This window comes from Vombatus ursinus, unplaced genomic scaffold (assembly GCF_900497805.2).
Source record: "Vombatus ursinus unplaced genomic scaffold, bare-nosed wombat genome assembly UNPS02000481.1, whole genome shotgun sequence".
Classification (NCBI taxonomy): domain Eukaryota; kingdom Metazoa; phylum Chordata; class Mammalia; order Diprotodontia; family Vombatidae; genus Vombatus; species Vombatus ursinus.
Window position 1 is genome coordinate 238592 of NW_020940259.1, and position 18609 is coordinate 257200.

The following is an 18609-nucleotide window of genomic DNA, read 5'->3' on the forward strand; positions in this document are numbered from 1 at the left end:
TAGTTGTAAAATATTGGAGTTGGAAGGAATGATAGAGATCCAACTCTTTCATGTTACAAATGAGAAAACAGGTAAAGAGAAAGTAAATACCTTGCTCAAAATTTCAAAGTTCATTAGCAACCCAGACTGAAACTCTAATCTTCTATTACCCAAGTCATCAATCTTTCCATTCTGCCTTCTCTTCTTTGGCATCTTCTGTGTTTCCCTATTTCAGCTAATATATTTTTTAAGCTAAGACAAAAATGCTTCCCTGTTCAAGGAACAGATTTCAAGATTTCAATACAATGTTGAAGTGGATTTCCAAAGAACATGACCAACTGGAACCAAATGCATCAGAGATATCCTGCAATGTTGTATTTTCAAGGAAACAGAGAATGTTGTCTAGTTCAACACCCCCAATTATGAAGATATTCACCCTCCTACACCCTTACCAGGTGTTCATACAATCTTCTTGAATACTTCCAGTGATTAAGAATTTACTACCTCACATTGCAATTTATTCCACTTTAAACTTTCAATTTTTGAAAATTCTTCAATTTCACCTAAAATATGTCTCTTTGTATATTCCACCCAATGGTCCTAGTTTTGTCTCTGGAATCTACACAGAAGTCTAATCATTTTTCTGTTTGAAAACCCTTCAAATATCTAACGATGTATTCTCCCCTCCCACCCCCCGTACTCATACCAAAAGTCATCTTCTCTTTTCTCATTTCTTCAGTTTTTCCTAATATGACCATGGGATAAACTCCAGTTTTTTTTAATGTTCCTCTTAACTAGTGTCACCAATAACAATATTTTTGGAAAAACATGTGATTAGACAAATGAAAATTGCAGTGGCTCTCCTTTCCATGCAACCAAAGAATGCAAAATAATTTTTGGCAGATGGATCACACTTAGGCTTGCAGCCAACTACATGGAAAAGCTACAAGGAATACTGTAAAAGACTTACACTGAGAAGAGTGGTAAAGATAAAATGATTACTTTAATAACCTGTGGATTCAGAACCATCTCAGTATCCTATTCATTATCCTCTGATTGTTGCATTGAGATTTTTTTTTAGAATAAAGACTCTTGACATTTCCTGTTATTACATCAATGTGACTAAAACTGAAAAAAGGAGAAATGCCTCTTCTTATTCTGAGAAGACTGAGAGGAAACATAATATCCTTTATATTAGTTGTGAATTCTACTTTCTGCTTAATTATGGTCTTCTCCAATTCTGAAATTGTTCTCACTGAGATTCAGATGTTGTAAAAGCACAGGTGTCCCATGCCTGCTACAGTTACATATAACTCTCTGTAATAATTTGTGCATTTGTGTGATGTTAGCATGTGGTTCCCATGGAAAAATCAAATAACACGCCCTTTTAATTACAACCAGAACTCAATACCTCCCTTTGAAAACTAAACACATAAAGTATTATCTGCCTGAGACAGAAATCTTTATGCCATTGAAAATTGGATTGAGAAAGTAAAATTCTCAATCAGGTCGCATGGTGGCGCTGCAGGATAAGGAGAATAACTGATTCTCCTTTTGATTCTCTGATTTGATGACTGCAAAAAAGAAATCCTGCATCCTCCATTACTCTGTCTCAGACTGGCACCAACTGGCCAAAGAAAGCAAGCTTTGTTAGCAGGAGCTGGTGGAGAGCAGGGCCCCCAGGAGGAGTTATTTATCCACAGTCTATCGTAGTGTCCAGAGGTGTGGATTGAGAGAAACCAACAATATTTTTAAAGGGGTCAGCATGGAAGCAGACAAGAACACAATTCGGGGACAAAGGCAAGTTCTGCTTTTCTTTGTTTTGCTGTGCATGTCTAAGGCGGGTTCGGAGCCTGGGAGGTTTTCTGTGGCAGAAGAAATGGAAAGTGGCTCTTTCGCAGGCAATGTGGTTAAAGCCCTGGGATTAGAAATGGGGGAGCTATCTAATAGGAGCGCCCGGGTCTCTTTTAAAGGAGACAAACAGTATTTGCAGCTCAATCGTGAAACCTGGGATCTACTCATAAAAGAGAAACTGGATCGGGAGGAATTGTGTGGGCCTACCGATTCCTGCATATTACCTTTCCAGATATTACTAGAAAACCCATTTCAAATTTTTCTGGCTGAGCTGTTAGTACTAGACATAAATGACCATTCGCCTATGTTCCTGGACAAGGAGATGCTCCTGAAAATCCTTGAGAGCAGTCCTCCTGGAAAGATAATCCGTTTAGATGGTGCACAGGATTTGGACGCTGGGATCAACAGTCTCCAAAACTACACTATCAGCCCTAATTCCCATTTCCAAGTTCAAATACGTGCACGCAATGACGGCAGGAAGTACCCAGAGCTGGTGTTGAGCAAAGCTCTCGATCGAGAGGAACTGCCTGAGATCCGATTAACTCTCACTGCCTTGGATGGTGGGTCCCCGCCCAGGTCTGGGACTGCCCAAATTCGAGTACTCATAGTGGATGTCAACGATAACACCCCTGAGTTTGAGCGACAGAACTATGATGTGAGGATTCCTGAAAATAGCCCCCCAGGCTCTCTGGTTGTGGTGGTGCATGCTACAGATTTAGATACAGGAAATAATGGAGAAGTATTTTACACATTTTCCTATGCCTCTGAAGACATTCGCAAAACTTTTAAAATAGATCGATCTTCAGGCAAAATTTCACTAAAAAAAACAGTGGATTTCGAAGCAACTCAATATTATGAAATCGATATTGAAGCCACAGACGGTGGAGGCCTTTCTGGAAAATGCACAGTCCTAATCCATGTGATAGATCTGAATGACAATCTGCCCAAACTGACCATGTCCTCACTTACCAATCCCATTCCAGAGAATTCACCTGAGACTGTGGTAGCTATTTTCAGGGTTTCAGATCTGGACTCTGGAGAAAATGGAAGGGTGGTTTGCTCCATTCAGGATGATCTTCCCTTTGTCCTGAAACCTTCTGTTGAGAACTTCTATACATTGGTAACAGAGGGAGCACTGGACAGAGAGAGCAGAGCTGAGTACAACATCACTATTACAGTCACAGATTTGGGATCTCCCAGGCTCAAATCTGAGCACAATATCACTGTGCTCATCTCTGATGTCAATGACAATCCCCCAGTGTTTTCTCAGAGAGCCTACAAATTATACCTCCGGGAGAACAACAGCCCTGCCCTCCACATTGGCAGTGTCAGTGCCAGTGACAGGGACTCAGGAATCAATGCCAAAGTCACCTACTCCCTGCTACCTCCAGAGACTGGAGAACTGCCCCTCTTCTCCTACATCTCCATCAACTCAGACAATGGCCATCTCTATGCTCTGAGATCCCTGGATTATGAAGCCATCCAAGCTTTCCATTTCAATGTGAGGGCAGCTGATGGTGGTTCCCCATCTCTGAGCAGCCAGGTTCTGGTTCAGGTTTTGGTAGAAGATGAGAATGACAACTCTCCCTTTGTGCTGTACCCTCCTCAGAATGGCACAGCTCCTTGCCATGACCTGGTGCCCAGAGCTGCAGAGCCAGGTTATCTGGTGACCAAGGTGGTGGCTGTAGATAGGGACTGGGGACAGAATTCCTGGCTTTCCTACCAGCTGTTCAAGGCCACAGACCCAGGACTCTTCACTTTGTGGGCCCACAATGGGGAAGTTCGAACAGCAAGACCCATCAGTGACAGAGATGCCATCAAGCAGAAGCTCTTGGTGCTGGTGAAAGACAATGGACAGCCTCCTCTGTCCACAGCAGCCACACTGAATGTGCTCCTGGTGGATGGCTTTTCTGAGCCCTACATTCAGCTCCCAGATGCAACCAAGGAGGAGGTGCAGACTGCCTCTCTTACCACCTACCTAGTCATTTCCTTGGCCTCTGTCTCCTGTCTTTTCTTGTTCTCTGTTATTATGTTCATTGCCATTCACCTGTGGAAGAGGAATACGGATGCTAGAGATGGTAATCAATTTGATCAAAATGGTCCTTTCCCAGGCTACTTGGTGAATGGGACAGGGACCTTGTCCCAGAATTACCATTATGAGGTGTGTCTGACCAGTGGCTCAGGGACCAGTGAATTCAAATTCCTGAAGCCCATTATCCCCAGGATCCCTGCTCAGGATAATAGGAGGGATTTGGAAGAAAACCCATCCTTCAGGAATAGCTGTGACTTCAATTAGGGATAGAAATATTTTACAATGCATTGCCATTATGTTTTGCCATTATTTTTATCCTTTTATTTTCTATCTTACTGTGACAGAGAAGAATTTATTTTAAAAACATAGGTAATATAATTTTTCATGTTCTTTCCCCTGCTACTGTTTCTCTGATTTTTTTTTGTTTTCTTTCTGTATTTGAATTTTGTCCAGGTTATGCTAGTCCCAAATCTATTTCTAGGAATGAACGAGATACTTTATTTTTCATCCTCACTTCAAACTTGGATTTTAACATTTTTGATGCAATTAAATTCACAGACTTCATTTAGGATACTAAAACTTTTTCTCTGCCATAGACTACATTAACTCTCTTAATCTGTATTCCTTGTTAGAATACGTTTTCTAAGACTGCATTAGTCCCTTTTTTATCTTTAATCTAACTAGTGATTTATTGATAGCATACAAACTTTGGGTGGAACACTCACAAAAAGATAATGAGGAAACATGTGCTTCTGCTTCACTGCTACTATTAGATCTCAGCCTTTGGTTCTGAGAGATGAAACTACTTCTATATAACCATAGCCCATGCGATCAGTTCTTTTACAATTAACCATTGGATCTATTGTGCTATTATTATCCACATTTTAGAGATGAGGAAATTGAGGCAGTGTTTAAGTGACTGACACACGATCATGCATCTAGTTGGTGTTTAAAGCCAGATTTGAACTCAAATCTGTCTTGTCTCCAGGTACAGCACTCTATAAACTGTATCATTTTCCTTTATGGAGGCAATTAACAAAAATCACTCTACATGGCAAGTTATTCCAAAGAGCTAATGTGTCAAGTTTTGCAGAAATTCAATACTTCTCCGAGAAGAGAGCACACCCATTTGATCTCCAGTTGCTTCAGTAGCATTGTAAATTAATGACAAAAACTAATATCCTTTACTGTAAGACCAACATGACCCAGAAATATGTGGGACTTAGATTGTAAAGTAGAATTCTACCTGTAAAGTAGAATTTAGTATGATGAATTGATTTTTTTAATAATATTTTTTCCTCATGACTTTTCATGGCCCTCTGAATAGTAAAGGATAGAAGAATTGAATAGATTGTGTCAAATTTGCCATAACCAAAGCAAATATTCAAATAAAAATAAATCTTAAGACTGTTACATAAAATGGAAAATTTCCATGATTCAAAAAATGAAAGCATATGTTAAAAATTTTTTAAAAGGTAATAAGAATTTTTATGTTTGCTTCTGGATCACTTTTTGAATAACTTTTTTTCCTTCTATGTATTTTTATTTTAATGCTGTCTTATTATCATCATAATTATGTACATAGTTTTATATAGTGTGTAATTGTTGTTTGGGGTGTTCTTTTTATAGTTTGCATTACTTCATTTAACTTTTTCCATATTTATTTGTATTCTTCATATTGCCTTTTCTTTTGGCATTATAATAGATTTCATTAAATACCTATGTCACAATTGGCTGTTATTCCAGAATCATTGGGCACTTTGTTTCCAGGGTTGTTTTGTTTTTGTTTATTAGAAATTATATTGGTAGGAATATTTTTGTCCAATTGAAACTTTGTTCCATCCAGTAACACTCTTAATATTTGGTCTGTAGTGGGATCAATGGTTCAAAGAGTGAGTTTTGTAGCTATCATTGTGTGATATTTGCTTTCCAAAGTATTATTTCAATTTACATTCTTATAGCAATATAGGACTTGTGCCTGTTTTCCTGCAGCTGCACTAGCTTTGAATTTTATCATTTTTGTCTATCATCATATCATTGTCAATATAGTGGAGGTAAGATGATGTCTCAGAGTTGTTTTAAATTAAATTGCTTTGATTCATAGAAAGTTGGAATACTTTATGTTGTTTTTTATGGCCTCTCCATCTTTTTTTTTTCAAGAACTAGATATTAAAATCTTTTATCTGCTTGTCTATAGAGGAATGACATAACAATTAGAGGTGTTAAAATGTAATGGACTTCTTTAGGCAATAATGTATTTCCAAAAACTGGAGATTTCAAGCTAAGGTTTTATGACAATTTATCAGGAAAGTTTTAGAGTCACTTGCGCTTTAGGTAAGGGATGGACAAGTGGAAGTAGATTGATGAAATCAAGAGCTCCTGGTTTGGAAGCAGATTAACTTGGGTTAGAATCCTTAATTTGCCACTTTCTACCTCTATGAATTTGGAAGAGTCACTTAGTCTCTTGGACCTCAGTTTCCTCATCTTCAAAGGAAGAGGTTAGACTACCCTCTAAGATCCCTTTTAGTTATGTCTATGATCTTAAATGACTTCTGAGGTCCCTTCCAAATATGAGGTGATATGAATCTATGAGAAATTTGTTATTTAAGAAAATATTTACAAATATTCACAAAAGATACAAATTTCATTGTAAAAAGTTTAAGGAAATGGGCAATCACAGACACCTTCATCAAGAATGAAGGATATTTTAAGTTATCACCAAACTTAGAAAAGATTCAATTGTCTCAAGTGGTATTCACATGTGTCTGAAGTATTAAAAGCTAACACAGGGAATATGACGATTGGTGAGGGGGAAGTCCCAAAGCTAAAGCACTCTCAAGTGGTCAACATTAGCCAATCCTTTAGGAAGGTAAGTCCTTTCTTTTCTTTTGGTTTTCCTGCGGCTATTTTACAAAAGTACAGATTCACAGTAGATTGTTACCTTTATCTGTTGTACAATGAGGATGCTCCCACTCAGGGACTTTTTTCAGGATTCAGGGGCTGATGCAGAAGTTCTAGATCTTCTCTTCCCTATCCCAGAAAATTCTCTTCCCCAGCACAACAAATTTGGTGAGAAGGTAATCTTGTAGACGTGTTTTCGGAAGAAAGCTGACTGAGCAAAGTTTGAAAGCATATGTCATCCAAGCTACCACCACCCCCCCCCAATCTAACCAATTTTAGTCACTTCCACCTCTCCCCTCCTGTTTCCCTCTTGACTAACAGGTTACTTGTCAAGTGATTCTTAGTCTCTTGGAAAATACAAATGACATAAGGTTTCCTCAATCCAGACTCAGACAGGTGTGTTTCAAGGGAAAGAAGCCAACTCACATGAAGGGATAATAGGATAATGAATCTGCTTCAGAAAGTTCTTCCAGAATTCCAATTGTGCAGAATAACAGACTTTACTTCACCAAAAAATGACCCAGCTGAAGCAGATAGGAAAGGATAGCTCAGATAACTCATGAACTAGTCTCACCAACGTGAACTGGAGGGAAAACTTCAGCTGATGGAAACCCAACAAAGCAGAAAAAAGTACATATGAGTCCTTTAGCCTACCAGGGCCTTGGCTTTCACTTCACTGCTGCCCCATCTTGTGGCCTTTTTACAGATCAGTCAGGTGATCTTTTTGGTACTAGAGCATGGCTTTGCTAAGACAACTAAGTCTTCTTGTCTCTCATTTGGCCTATACCCAGTAGCTGCATCAATGATTTGGCAGACCCTACATGGTTTGCAGTTTCACATATTTTAATGGGTTTAGAGGTACAGGGAACATTAGAGATTCACACCAGGAGTTCTTAACCTGATATCTGTAACTTCAAAGAATTTTACAACTGTATTTCAATATATTTTATTTCCTTTGTAATCTGACTTATTTTACCTTATGCATTTAAAGACATTATTCTGAGGAGGGGTCCAGAACCTGACCCCAGACTGCTAAAGAGGTCCATATAAAAAACAAGTAAAAAACTTGTGATCTAGACCAACCTCCTCCTTTTATATTTGAGGAAATGAGGCTCCAAAAGTGCTGTGACTTGCCTAAGATCACACAAATAGTAACACAGCCAGGATTTTAACCCAGATCCTCTGACTTCAAATTCAGTGCTCTTTCCACTATAGGGAGATGTGTTATTTGCTTCTCTGCATTTATGAGCTTTCCCCTACCCCCATCATCTGAAAAATAATTACCATCTAGAAGTGTGGGGCAAAGTTCCAGAAAAATAGAATGTTTCTTCATTTCCATTTTTAGAGATGAAAGTACTAATTCTTTGAAATACAAATTTTATATAGCATAGTGAAGGTTTGCTGGATTGGACATGTGGAGACAATAGTGTTTTTCCTTTACTTGCTGATTTTCTGGCTATGAAAGTCACTTAATCTCTTGAACCATCATTTTTCTCATCCTTAAAAACCTGTAGTACCTACTTCACAGGTAGAATCAGATGAGATAAAGTGTAAATAACACTTTGCAAATCTTAAAAGGTCCTATCAATATAGGCTGTTATTATTCAATGTGTTATTAATTAAATGCTTAATATCACATACTAAATACTTATAGTCATGTCTGTCTCTTTGGGATCCCACTCATTTTCTTGGCAGAGATGGTTTGCTCTTTCCTTCTTCATCTTATTTTACAGATGAGGAAACTGAGGCAAACTGGGTCAAATAACAGAATCATACAGCGAAGTGTATGAAGCTGGATTTGAACTCAGGAAGAGGAATCTTCCTGACTCCAGGCCTGGCTCTTTACCCACTGTGCTGCCTAGCTGCCCTAAACACCTTCATAGCGTTATCAAGTGCAGCCATAATTTTGTAAGGGAAAGAATGAATCTTTTGCAGAAGACTCAAGCTGGTGCTACAGACTAAGGAGAAGGAAAGGTACTACATATATTAATGGATGCAAACAAAAAGACACAGATATCAGATGCTGAAGAAAGAGAAGAAAAGCTTTATTAGCGCAAGTCTGGGAAGGGGGTGAGAAGGCTTCATGTGCTCTTGTATTCCCAGATTTCAACTAACTCATCAAAAGAATAAGCTACTGAGACTGCACCTTAGATGGATCTTATTTTTTGGTGGAGGTCACCATAAACAATGACTGTGGAAAGCTCTTCAGTTAGCCAGCTAAGGCAAGTTCTTCTTTTGCTTTATGTTTCTGAGACAGGCTCAGATTTGGAGCAATATTTACTGGTAGAGAAAATGGTGGTGGTAGATAGAGGCTCCTTTGTGGCCAGTGTGGCAAAAGCCCTGGGGTGGGAGGTGAGACAACTCTCTAACTATGGAGATTGAGGCGTTTTCAAAGGGAGCAAAGAGTATTTGCAGCCAGAAGAGGGGATCTGCTCCTGAGAGAGAAAATGGACCAGGAGGAGCTGTGCAGCCCCATTGCTCCATGTGTGTTGTCTTTCCAGATCTTACTAAAAAATCCCTTTCAGATTGTTTGGGCTGAGTTGATGGTACAAGACATTAATGATCATTCACCAGTGTGAGATCATTCATTGCACTGAGACAATCTTGAAAATTCCTGAGAGGACCTTTCCCAGGACTTTTTTTCCTGCTGAAAAGTGGACAAGATTTAGATGTAGGAAACGACAGTCTCTAGAATCATACAATCAGCCCTAACTTCCAGTTCCACATTTTAAATTTTGAAACAGCAGAAGGGTAAAGAAATAGTCAGAGCTTATATTAGATAAAACATTGGATCAGGAGGAGCAGCCTGAGGTCAGATAACTCTCACTGTAGTGGATGGTGCAGCCACTCAGATCTGGGACTGCCCTAGTCTGAGTCTTTGTAGTCGATATCAATGATAATGCACCTGTATTTGTTCTGTTTCAGTACAAGATTCAGATCCCTGAGAACAGGCCCATTGGATACTAGGTTGTCACAATTGGAGCCACAGATCTAGACATAGGAAATAATGTAGAAATATCCTATACGAATTTACATTCCTCTGAAAACATTCATAAAACTTTTCAACTTAAGAACTCCAGGCAACTTTGTCTAAGAGAGAAAGTAGATTCTGAGTAAATTCAGTCTTACACCATAATATTCAGGCCATACACAGAACGAGCCTTGCTGGAGAAGGTACTGTAATTGTTGAAATGATGGATCTGAAGGACAATTCCTCTGAGCTGACCATGTCTTCACTTACCAGCCCTGTCCCAGAAAACTCAGCTGGAGACCCTAGCTGCTGTTTTCAGCGTTTCAGATCTGGACTCTGGGGGAAATAGAAATATGGTTTGCTCCATCCAGGGTGATCTTCCCTTTGCCCTGAAACCTTAAGTTGAGAACTTCTATTCATTGGTAAAAGAGGGAACACTGGACAGAAAGCAGGGTTGAATATAACATCACTATTACAGACACGGATTTGGGATCTCTGAAGCTCAAATCTGAGCATAATATCATGGTGCTCATCTATGCTATCAATAATAACTCCCCATTTTTTACTGAGAAAGTCTACAAACTGTACCTCCAGGAGAATAACAGTTCCACCCTCCACATTAGCAGTGTCAGTGCCAATGCCAGGAACTCAAGAATCAATGCTAAAGTCACCTACTCCTTGCTGCCTCCAGAGACTGGAGACCTGCCCTTCTTCTACACTGCCATCAACTCAGACAATGGCCATCTCTATGCTCTGAGATCTCCAGATAATGAAGCCATCCAAGCTTTCTAGTTCACTGTGAGGGCAGCTGATGGTGGCTTCCCAATCCTGAGCAACCAGGCTCTGGGTCAGGTTGTGGTCCTAGATAAGAATGCTAACTCTCCCTTCATACTGTACCCCCTTTTGAGTTACTTGGTGCCCAGAGCTACAGAGCCAAGTTACCTGGTGACCAAGATGATGGCTGTGGATAGGGACCAACAACAGAATTCCTGGCTTTCCTACCAACTGATCAAGGCCACAGACCAAGACTCTTCACTTTGTGGGCCCACAATTGGGAAGTGTGCACAAGGAGGCCTATCAGTGGCAGAGATGACATCAAGCACAAGCTCCTGGTGTTGATGAAAGGCAATGAGTATTGAACATACTCTTGGCAGATGGCTTCTCTGAGCCTGACCTGCAACTCCCAGATGCACCCAAGGAGCAGGTCCAGACTGAATCCTTCACAATCTATCTGATCATTTCCCTGGCCTCCATCTCCTTTCTATTCCTGATCTCTATGACTATTTTCATTATTCACCTGTAGAAGAGAAAGAGGGATACCAGTGATGGTTTTTTTATTTGATCCAAGTAGCCCCTTCCCGGGACACTTGATGGGTGTCAGCAGGACCACGACCCTGTGCCAGAGCTATCAGTATGAGATGTGTCTGGCCAGTGACTCAGGGACCAAAGAATACAAGTTCCTGAAGCCCATTATCCCCACTCTTCCTTTTGCTTAGGCATTTGGGAAGAACTTCATGGAAAATCCACCCTTAAGGAATAGCATTTTCCTCAAGTAGTTTTAAGATGCATTTCACCAAATTATATCAACTTCCCAATCTTGGTTTTCAACTTCTTGTAACATATTAAAACAGACATTTTATGCTATTGTGTTATATTTTTCATCCCATCCTCCTCCTCACATACATTTTCCTCTTCTCTCTGCATTCTCAGCCTACAAATCCTTCTTTCCTTAGTCTTTTTGTTCTCTTTTTATATTTGGATTTTCTCCAGGTTGCTGTTCCCCATTGTTATTACTATTAGGAAAGAATGAACTGTGACATATTTTCTTTTCTATTTCAAACTTATAATTTAATTATTTTTCTAAATTAATTTAACAAATGTGTTCCAAGCTACCCAAACTTGGATTCTGCTGACTTCTTGTCCTCAGGTTTCCTTTCCTTTATCAATGAAAAAAAATACCATCTAGTTTTCATCCTTATGTCAATGAATATAATTTTGGCTTTCCTAAATGGTAATTTAGGTCTGGTTCACTTATTTTTTCTTTTAGGTCTGGTTCACTTTTAGATTTTTTCACTTTTTTATTATGAAATTTTCATAATTGTCCTGCAAATATCTTACAACCTTCCTCTGGTCATTTTAATTTTACAATAACTCCTTTTTCTTGGTACCTATCATATTATCTAGCATTAATGTAGTAATGTTGAGTATCATTGAAAGTATTCTCTGAACAATGGTACCTGATGTTCATCAGCACTAAGGAATTTATATAAAATATGTTAAGAATATACTTTTATGAAGAGTACACCTTTATGAAGATAACTAAGGATGGAAATGAATTATTCTGAAGAGGGAACATATCTAGCTTAAATGAAACCTAATTGTGAAGGAACCACAGTACTGTGATTTCTCAATTGCCAATAACATAAATTACTATCAACAGCTAATCTTTATTTGTTCAAAGGATACATCATAAAAGATCATACAAGGTATGGTTTGTAATACCTTTCTCCTAAAATTCCTTACTTTGCAGGTCCTTGAAGAAGCCATAGACCAAAAAGAAAAAGTCATTTCACATAAATATTTCTTTATTTTCTATCTTTTAAATTATTTCAGTAATCTCATTGTTTAGAGTATAAACTAATCCAGGGGTGTTATCACCTTGGTCAAATGGTTTGCTTTTATAATATCTAAGTTCCTGGCCTTTAAGAGGCTCTATTGTGAGACCATTTGAATGTGGTCACAGAATTTCAGACCTGGAAAGATTATTGATCTATATCTAGATCATAGATCTAGAGCTCAAAGAGATCAAAGAAGTCATCTGGTCCAACCCTCTCATTTTATGGATAAAGAAACTGAGGCCCAGGAGATTAAATATCTTGCCCAATATTACACAAGTATAGATAGAGGCAAGATTTCAGGGAATGTTGACTCCCTCTAATTCAATAGAATATTCCCTCCTAATCCAATTTAGACAAACTCTAAATTATTCCCTACTGCTCAGAGTCAGATCAATGAATCCAAGAGATGCCCTTTGTTATAGGAAAAGAAAAATTCTCCTGGACCCAGATCCCAGGGGATGGATTTCCAGGGAAAATAAATAAACTCAAACTGTTAAGCAGAAGGAAGTGATATCCCATCATTGTTGTGAAGGATTCCACAATTCTTTCTATCTGTTCTGTTATGTAGAGTCTCTAATAACCAGCACTATAGGATCAGGACTGATCAAATGCATGCATTCTCTTCAAGTACTTAGAGGGGAGAAAGTTTTTAGGCCGAATACAGAGGCCTAAATGTATTCTTTCCTGCGTCACACTTGCCATTTATTTTTACACTCCCTCAAAGTCTCTGAAAGTCATCGCCAGTAGGCGTCCTGGATGAGTCTGCGGCATTTTCTCAACCTCAATCATGTGTCTATAGTGACCTAATGGCTGCGTTTAGGACCTGGAAATCCTGCATTCTTTTCACTTTTCCTAGCTTGAAAATATACTTAGATCTATGATGTATCAAAATTGCCCTAAAGCAGGACATGGTGTCATTCCCGGGTGTATACAACACTGATACAGATCACCCTAAGATCAAGGTATATCCCTTGGAAATACAGAGGAGAATTCATGTTTTGAAATCATGTAACAAGAACCTTAGGAATGACATTGTCAACTATGCTGAGTAAAGACAGATCCACATGGTGGTGCTGCAGACTAAGAAGAAACAAAGAGAGGTACACGGATACTCCAAGACTCAGAAAGACAGCCCTGAATCAGACACTCGGGAAGGAGAGGGGAAGCTTTGTTACCTGGAAATGGGGAACTGGACCGCATCTACATTTTTCTGAGGTTTCTTTGGCTACTGTTTGCGGTCGAACCAAGCTACTCTGAGAGGAGGGGCAACAGACCCAGAAGGGACAATGATTCCGCAACAAAGGCAAGTTCTCTTTCTTCTTGTTCTGCTGGGTGTGTCTGGGGCGGCCTCAGAGCCGCAGCAGTTTTCAGTAGTGGAGGAGATGGAGAGAGGCTCCTTTGTGGCCAATGTGGCAAAGGCCCTGGGCCTGGAGGTGGGGGAGCTGTCAAACCGGGGGGCCAGAGTCATTTTCAAAGGGAACAAAGATTATTTACAGCTGAACCATAGAACTGGGGATCTGCTCCTGAGAGAGAAACTGGATCGGGAGGAGCTGTGCGGCCCTGCCGAACCCTGTGTGCTGCCTTTCCAGATCTTACTGGAAAAGCCCTTTCAGATTGTTATGGCTGAGCTGATAGTGGAAGACATTAATGACCATTCACCAGCGTTCCTAAACACTGAGATGGTACTGAAAGTCCCCGAGAACAAGTCCCCTGGAACTGTATTTATACTAGAAAATGCGCAGGATTTAGATGTAGGAAACAACAGTCTCCAGAACTACACAATCAGTCCCAACTCTCATTTCCACATTCAAATTCGAGGGGACTCAGAAGGCAGGAAATATCCAGAGCTTGTACTGGATAAAATTTTGGATCGGGAGGAGCAGTCTGAGATCATTTTAACCCTCACTGCGCTGGATGGGGAATCTCCACCCAGGTCTGGAACTGCCCAAGTCAGAGTGCTTGTAGTAGACATCAATGACAATGCACCTGTATTTGCTCAGCCGCGTTATGAGGTTCAGATCCCTGAGAATAGCTCGATTGGATCCCGAGTTGTCACAGTCTCAGAGACAGATTTAGACGCAGGAAATAATGCAGATATATCCTACACATTTTTGCATGCCTCTGAAATCATTCGTAAAACGTTTCAGCTATCAGAGAAATCTGGGGAACTTTATTTAAAGGAAAAAATAGATTTTGAGTTAATTCAGTCTTACACCATCAACATTCAGGCTACAGATGGTGGAAGCCTTTCTGGGAAATGTACTATTATCATTCAGGTGATGGATCTAAACGACAATCCCCCTGAATTGACCATATCTTCACTTACCAGTCCCATCCCAGAGAATTCTCTTGAAACTGCGGTAGCTGTCTTCAGAGTTTCAGATCTGGACTCTGGGGAAAATGGAAAGGTGGTTTGCTCCATTCAGGATGATCTTCCTTTTGCCCTGAAACCTTCCGTTGAGAACTTCTATACATTGGTAACAGAGGGAGCACTGGACAGAGAGAGTAGGGCTGACTACAACATCACTATTACAGTCACAGATTTGGGATCCCCCAGGCTCAAATCTGAGCACTATATCAAAGTGTTCATTTCCGATGTCAATGACAGTCCCCCAGTGTTTACCCAGAGAGCCTACAAACTGTACCTCCAGGAGAACAACAGCCCTGCCCTCCACATTGGCAGTGTCAGTGCCAGTGACAGAGACTCAGGAATCAATGCCAGAGTCACCTACTCCCTGCTGCCTCCAGAGATTGGAGAACTGCCCCTCTTCTCCTACATCTCCATCAACTCAGACAACGGCCATCTCTATGCTCTGAGATCCCTGGATTATGAAGCCATCCAAGCTTTCCAATTTAATGTGAGGGCCACTGATGGTGGTTCCCCATCTCTGAGCAGCCAGGCTGTGGTTCAGGTTTTGGTAGAAGATGAAAATGACAACTCTCCCTTTGTGTTGTACCCTCCTCAGAATGGCACAGCTCCCTGCAATGACCTGGTGCCCAGAGCTGCAGAGTTAGGTTACCTGGTGACTAAGGTGGTAGCTGTGGATAGGGACTGGGGACAGAATTCCTGGCTTTCCTACCAGCTGCTCAAGGCCACAGACCCAGGACTCTTCACTTTGTGGGCCCACAATGGGGAAGTTCGAACAGCAAGACCCATCAGTGACAGAGATGCCATCAAGCAGAAGCTCTTGGTGCTGGTGAAGGACAATGGACAGCCTCCTCTGTCCACAGCAGCCACACTGAATGTGCTCCTGGTGGATGGCTTTTCTGAGCCCTACATTCAGCTCCCAGATGCAACCAAGGAGGAGGTGCAGACTGATTCTCTTACCACCTACCTAGTCATTTCCCTGGCCTCTGTCTCTTGTCTTTTCCTGTTCTCTGTTATTATGTTCATTGCCATTCACCTGTGGAAGAGGAAGAGGGATGCTAATGATGGTAGTCAATTTGATCCAAATGGTCCTTTCCCAAGTTACTTGGTGGATGTCAGTGGGACAGGGACCTTGTCCCAGAACTAGAACTATGAGGTCTGTCTGACCAGTGGCTCAGGGACAAATGAATTCAAGTTCCTGAAGCCTATTAATCCCACCCTTCCTCCTACTCAGGCAAGTGTGAAAGACTCTATTGAGAATCCAAATTTAAGGAACAGCTTTTGCTTCAATTAGGTTTGATGTGTGTTTTGATGCATTTGGAGACATTTTCCCTCCTTGCTTCTTCCTGCACTTACCCTCCATTATTAGTTGCCTGTCTTCCAGTAGCTCAAGAGAATAGATTTTTATGCTATTGCATTGTGTCATAATTTTTTATTCTCTCCTTTCTCCTCCACACATTTTCCTCCTCCCCATATCTTTTCTCTGTAAATATTTCATCTTCTCCTTCCTTGTTTTTGATATTGTGATGTCTTTGAATTTTCTCCAGGTTACTCTATTCCCCTATTACTTTTTCAAAATGAGTGAATCATCATATGTTCCCTTTCTCATTTAAAACTTAGAATTTAAAAATATTCCTTACTGAACAAATTCAGCAAATATGTTTTAAGATAGTCTTGATTTTGATTAGGTACTCTCTGCAGAGTTATCCTATCCTGGATCATCTGCAAAGTAATATTTTTCAAAATTTCATTCTTATTATGTCAATAAAAACAGCTATGGTTCTCCTGAAGGGCAATTTTGGCATTTGTTCTAACCTTCTGGGTGATTTTCTTCTTTTATTTCTCTTTCATTTGGTGGAAGCTTTTCAAGGAGCAGCAATAATCTTGTAACCTACTAGCTGTGACCACAAGACAAAAAATAATTGATCATTTTTTTTAAAAAAAAGCTTAACACATTCACTTTGATACTATTTTTAAATGATGGATAGATTCCCCTGAAAATACGCTCATTTGTGGTTTCTGATTTCAATCTAGTTAAAGGATGATAATCCCTTTGTTTCTTTGTTTATTTTTGTTAGACAATGGGATTAATTGACTTGTCCAGGGTCTGTGTGACCCTGTAAGTAAGTGTCAAATGTCTGAGACCAGATTTGAACTCAAGTCCTCCTGACTCCAGGGCCAGTGTTCTATCCACTGTGCCACCAGCTGCCCCTGTGATTTCAATCCAGAAAGTATTATATGTGGATCAGAATTATAAGGAAAAACAAAAAACATTAAGACATTGATGAAAAACTTTTATGATAAAGCATTGTGATAAAAGATGCATGTCAGTTTGGAGACAATTGTGAAGGATGCAAACTGGTCTGACCACTGAATTTTCCAATGGCATTATAAATGACCATTTATAATCTTTACACATTCTTGAGTTTAGTGAGAAGAAGTGGTTTGGTTAGTAACTGTGGCTATGTGGTGCTGTGAAGCAATTCTAGTGAGTTACCTTGAGTATGTTTATAACATTTTTCTCCTGAAATCTCATATATTGGATTTTACTCTTCCACCAAAAGCCCAAGGTCAGAAAAACAAATTTAAATGAATATGTCTTTGTTTTATCTTCTAGTTTTCTAAAAAAAAAAATCCCTACTTTGAGACATATCTAGGTCAAGGGGGTCACACTCAGGGCCAAATGTGTGGTTTCAAATGCTCTGCTTTTACAATATTTGTTGATAGCTTTTTTTAAAAAGGGATTCCAGCTTGAACCTTTCTCAATTTTATCACAGAATGTCATACCTGAAAGATTCCTCCCAAGTCATCTACCCCCTTCATTTCCTGTTATATATTTAACATTCAACATTGAAGAAATACAATTTATAGTACACTACTAATTTAGCCACAAGATGAAATCACAGGATTGGAAAGTAGAAGAAAATTGTGTTTATTTCAGACCAAAAATATGATTTTTATTACTTAAAAATTTAAGAAGAAAATCCATGCCATATCATTTAGATTTCACAATACATCAAAATACTTTTTTTTCTTTCTGTGACCTGATGCATAAGACATATGCAATGTCTTCAATTTGAGGAACATATGTGACTTAATAGATAATTCCTAGGGAGTTGCCAGAGGCAAAGGCACATATATGTCAAGTGATTCAGCAATGATTACATAAATAGCAAGTGTCAGAGGTGCGATTTATGACCAGGTGTTCCTGAATCTAAATCCAGCCCTCCGTGTTTCTGCCCAATCCCATCATGTTGTAACTTACTTTGTGACATTACTATAGAAATGATTCATAATCCCACATTGTTAAAAGTTAACATAGGGCAAGTGAAATTGAGACTGAGTTTCCAATGACAGAACATTCTCTGCATGGAGAATCATCACAAACACTATTGGAATTTTCCTATTCTCTTTTTGTGTTCCTCTGGCCATTTCAGGAATTGATTTGGTGAAATAAGTCCTTTGAAAGTCAAAGGCATTATTTTTATGGTAGCAAAGGAAAGGAGTAAAGTTAAAAGATTCCTCAGAGATATTTTCTTGTTGTTTGTTTGGATTTGTATTATTTTTCATTCTGAATTGGACAAACAACCAAAAAATAGTATTTCCATATAAAAAAGTAGAACAGAAAGGGAGGATTATATAATAAGCCACAAACCTCCATTACTTACATTTTCTTTTATAAAGTATGTATATATAATAAATTCAGTATGTTACTTTGAAAACTGTATTTCTTGTTTGTGTTTTCTTCTGCTCTTCTATTCTCTGCATTTTAAAGAATTCAGTCATGACTACTATTTTTCTCTTCTGTCTTTCTTCCCTCCTTCCTTCCTTTCTTTCTTTTTCTTTCTTTCTTTCTTTCTTTCTTTCTTTCTTTCTTTCTTTCTTT

The 18609-nt window shown here is 39.4% G+C and overlaps 2 protein-coding genes and 1 pseudogene across 2 annotated transcripts; all 3 read left to right on the forward strand.

The window, feature by feature from the left end:
• The first annotated feature begins 1183 nt into the window (after nucleotides 1–1183).
• Nucleotides 1184–5275, forward strand: LOC114036845 (protocadherin beta-2-like). The gene has a single exon (XM_027853596.1). It carries the CDS (start codon nucleotides 1745–1747, stop codon nucleotides 4127–4129), a length of 2385 nt encoding a protein of 794 aa, XP_027709397.1. The 5' UTR covers nucleotides 1184–1744; the 3' UTR covers nucleotides 4130–5275.
• Nucleotides 5276–8953: 3678 nt separating this feature from the next.
• LOC114037705 lies at nucleotides 8954–11233 on the forward strand (annotated as a pseudogene).
• Nucleotides 11234–13683: 2450 nt separating this feature from the next.
• LOC114036470 (protocadherin beta-2-like) lies at nucleotides 13684–15870 on the forward strand. The gene has a single exon (XM_027852986.1). The coding sequence runs from the start codon at nucleotides 13738–13740 to the stop codon at nucleotides 15868–15870; it is 2133 nt and encodes a 710-aa protein (XP_027708787.1). The 5' UTR covers nucleotides 13684–13737.
• Nucleotides 15871–18609: the final 2739 nt, after the last annotated feature.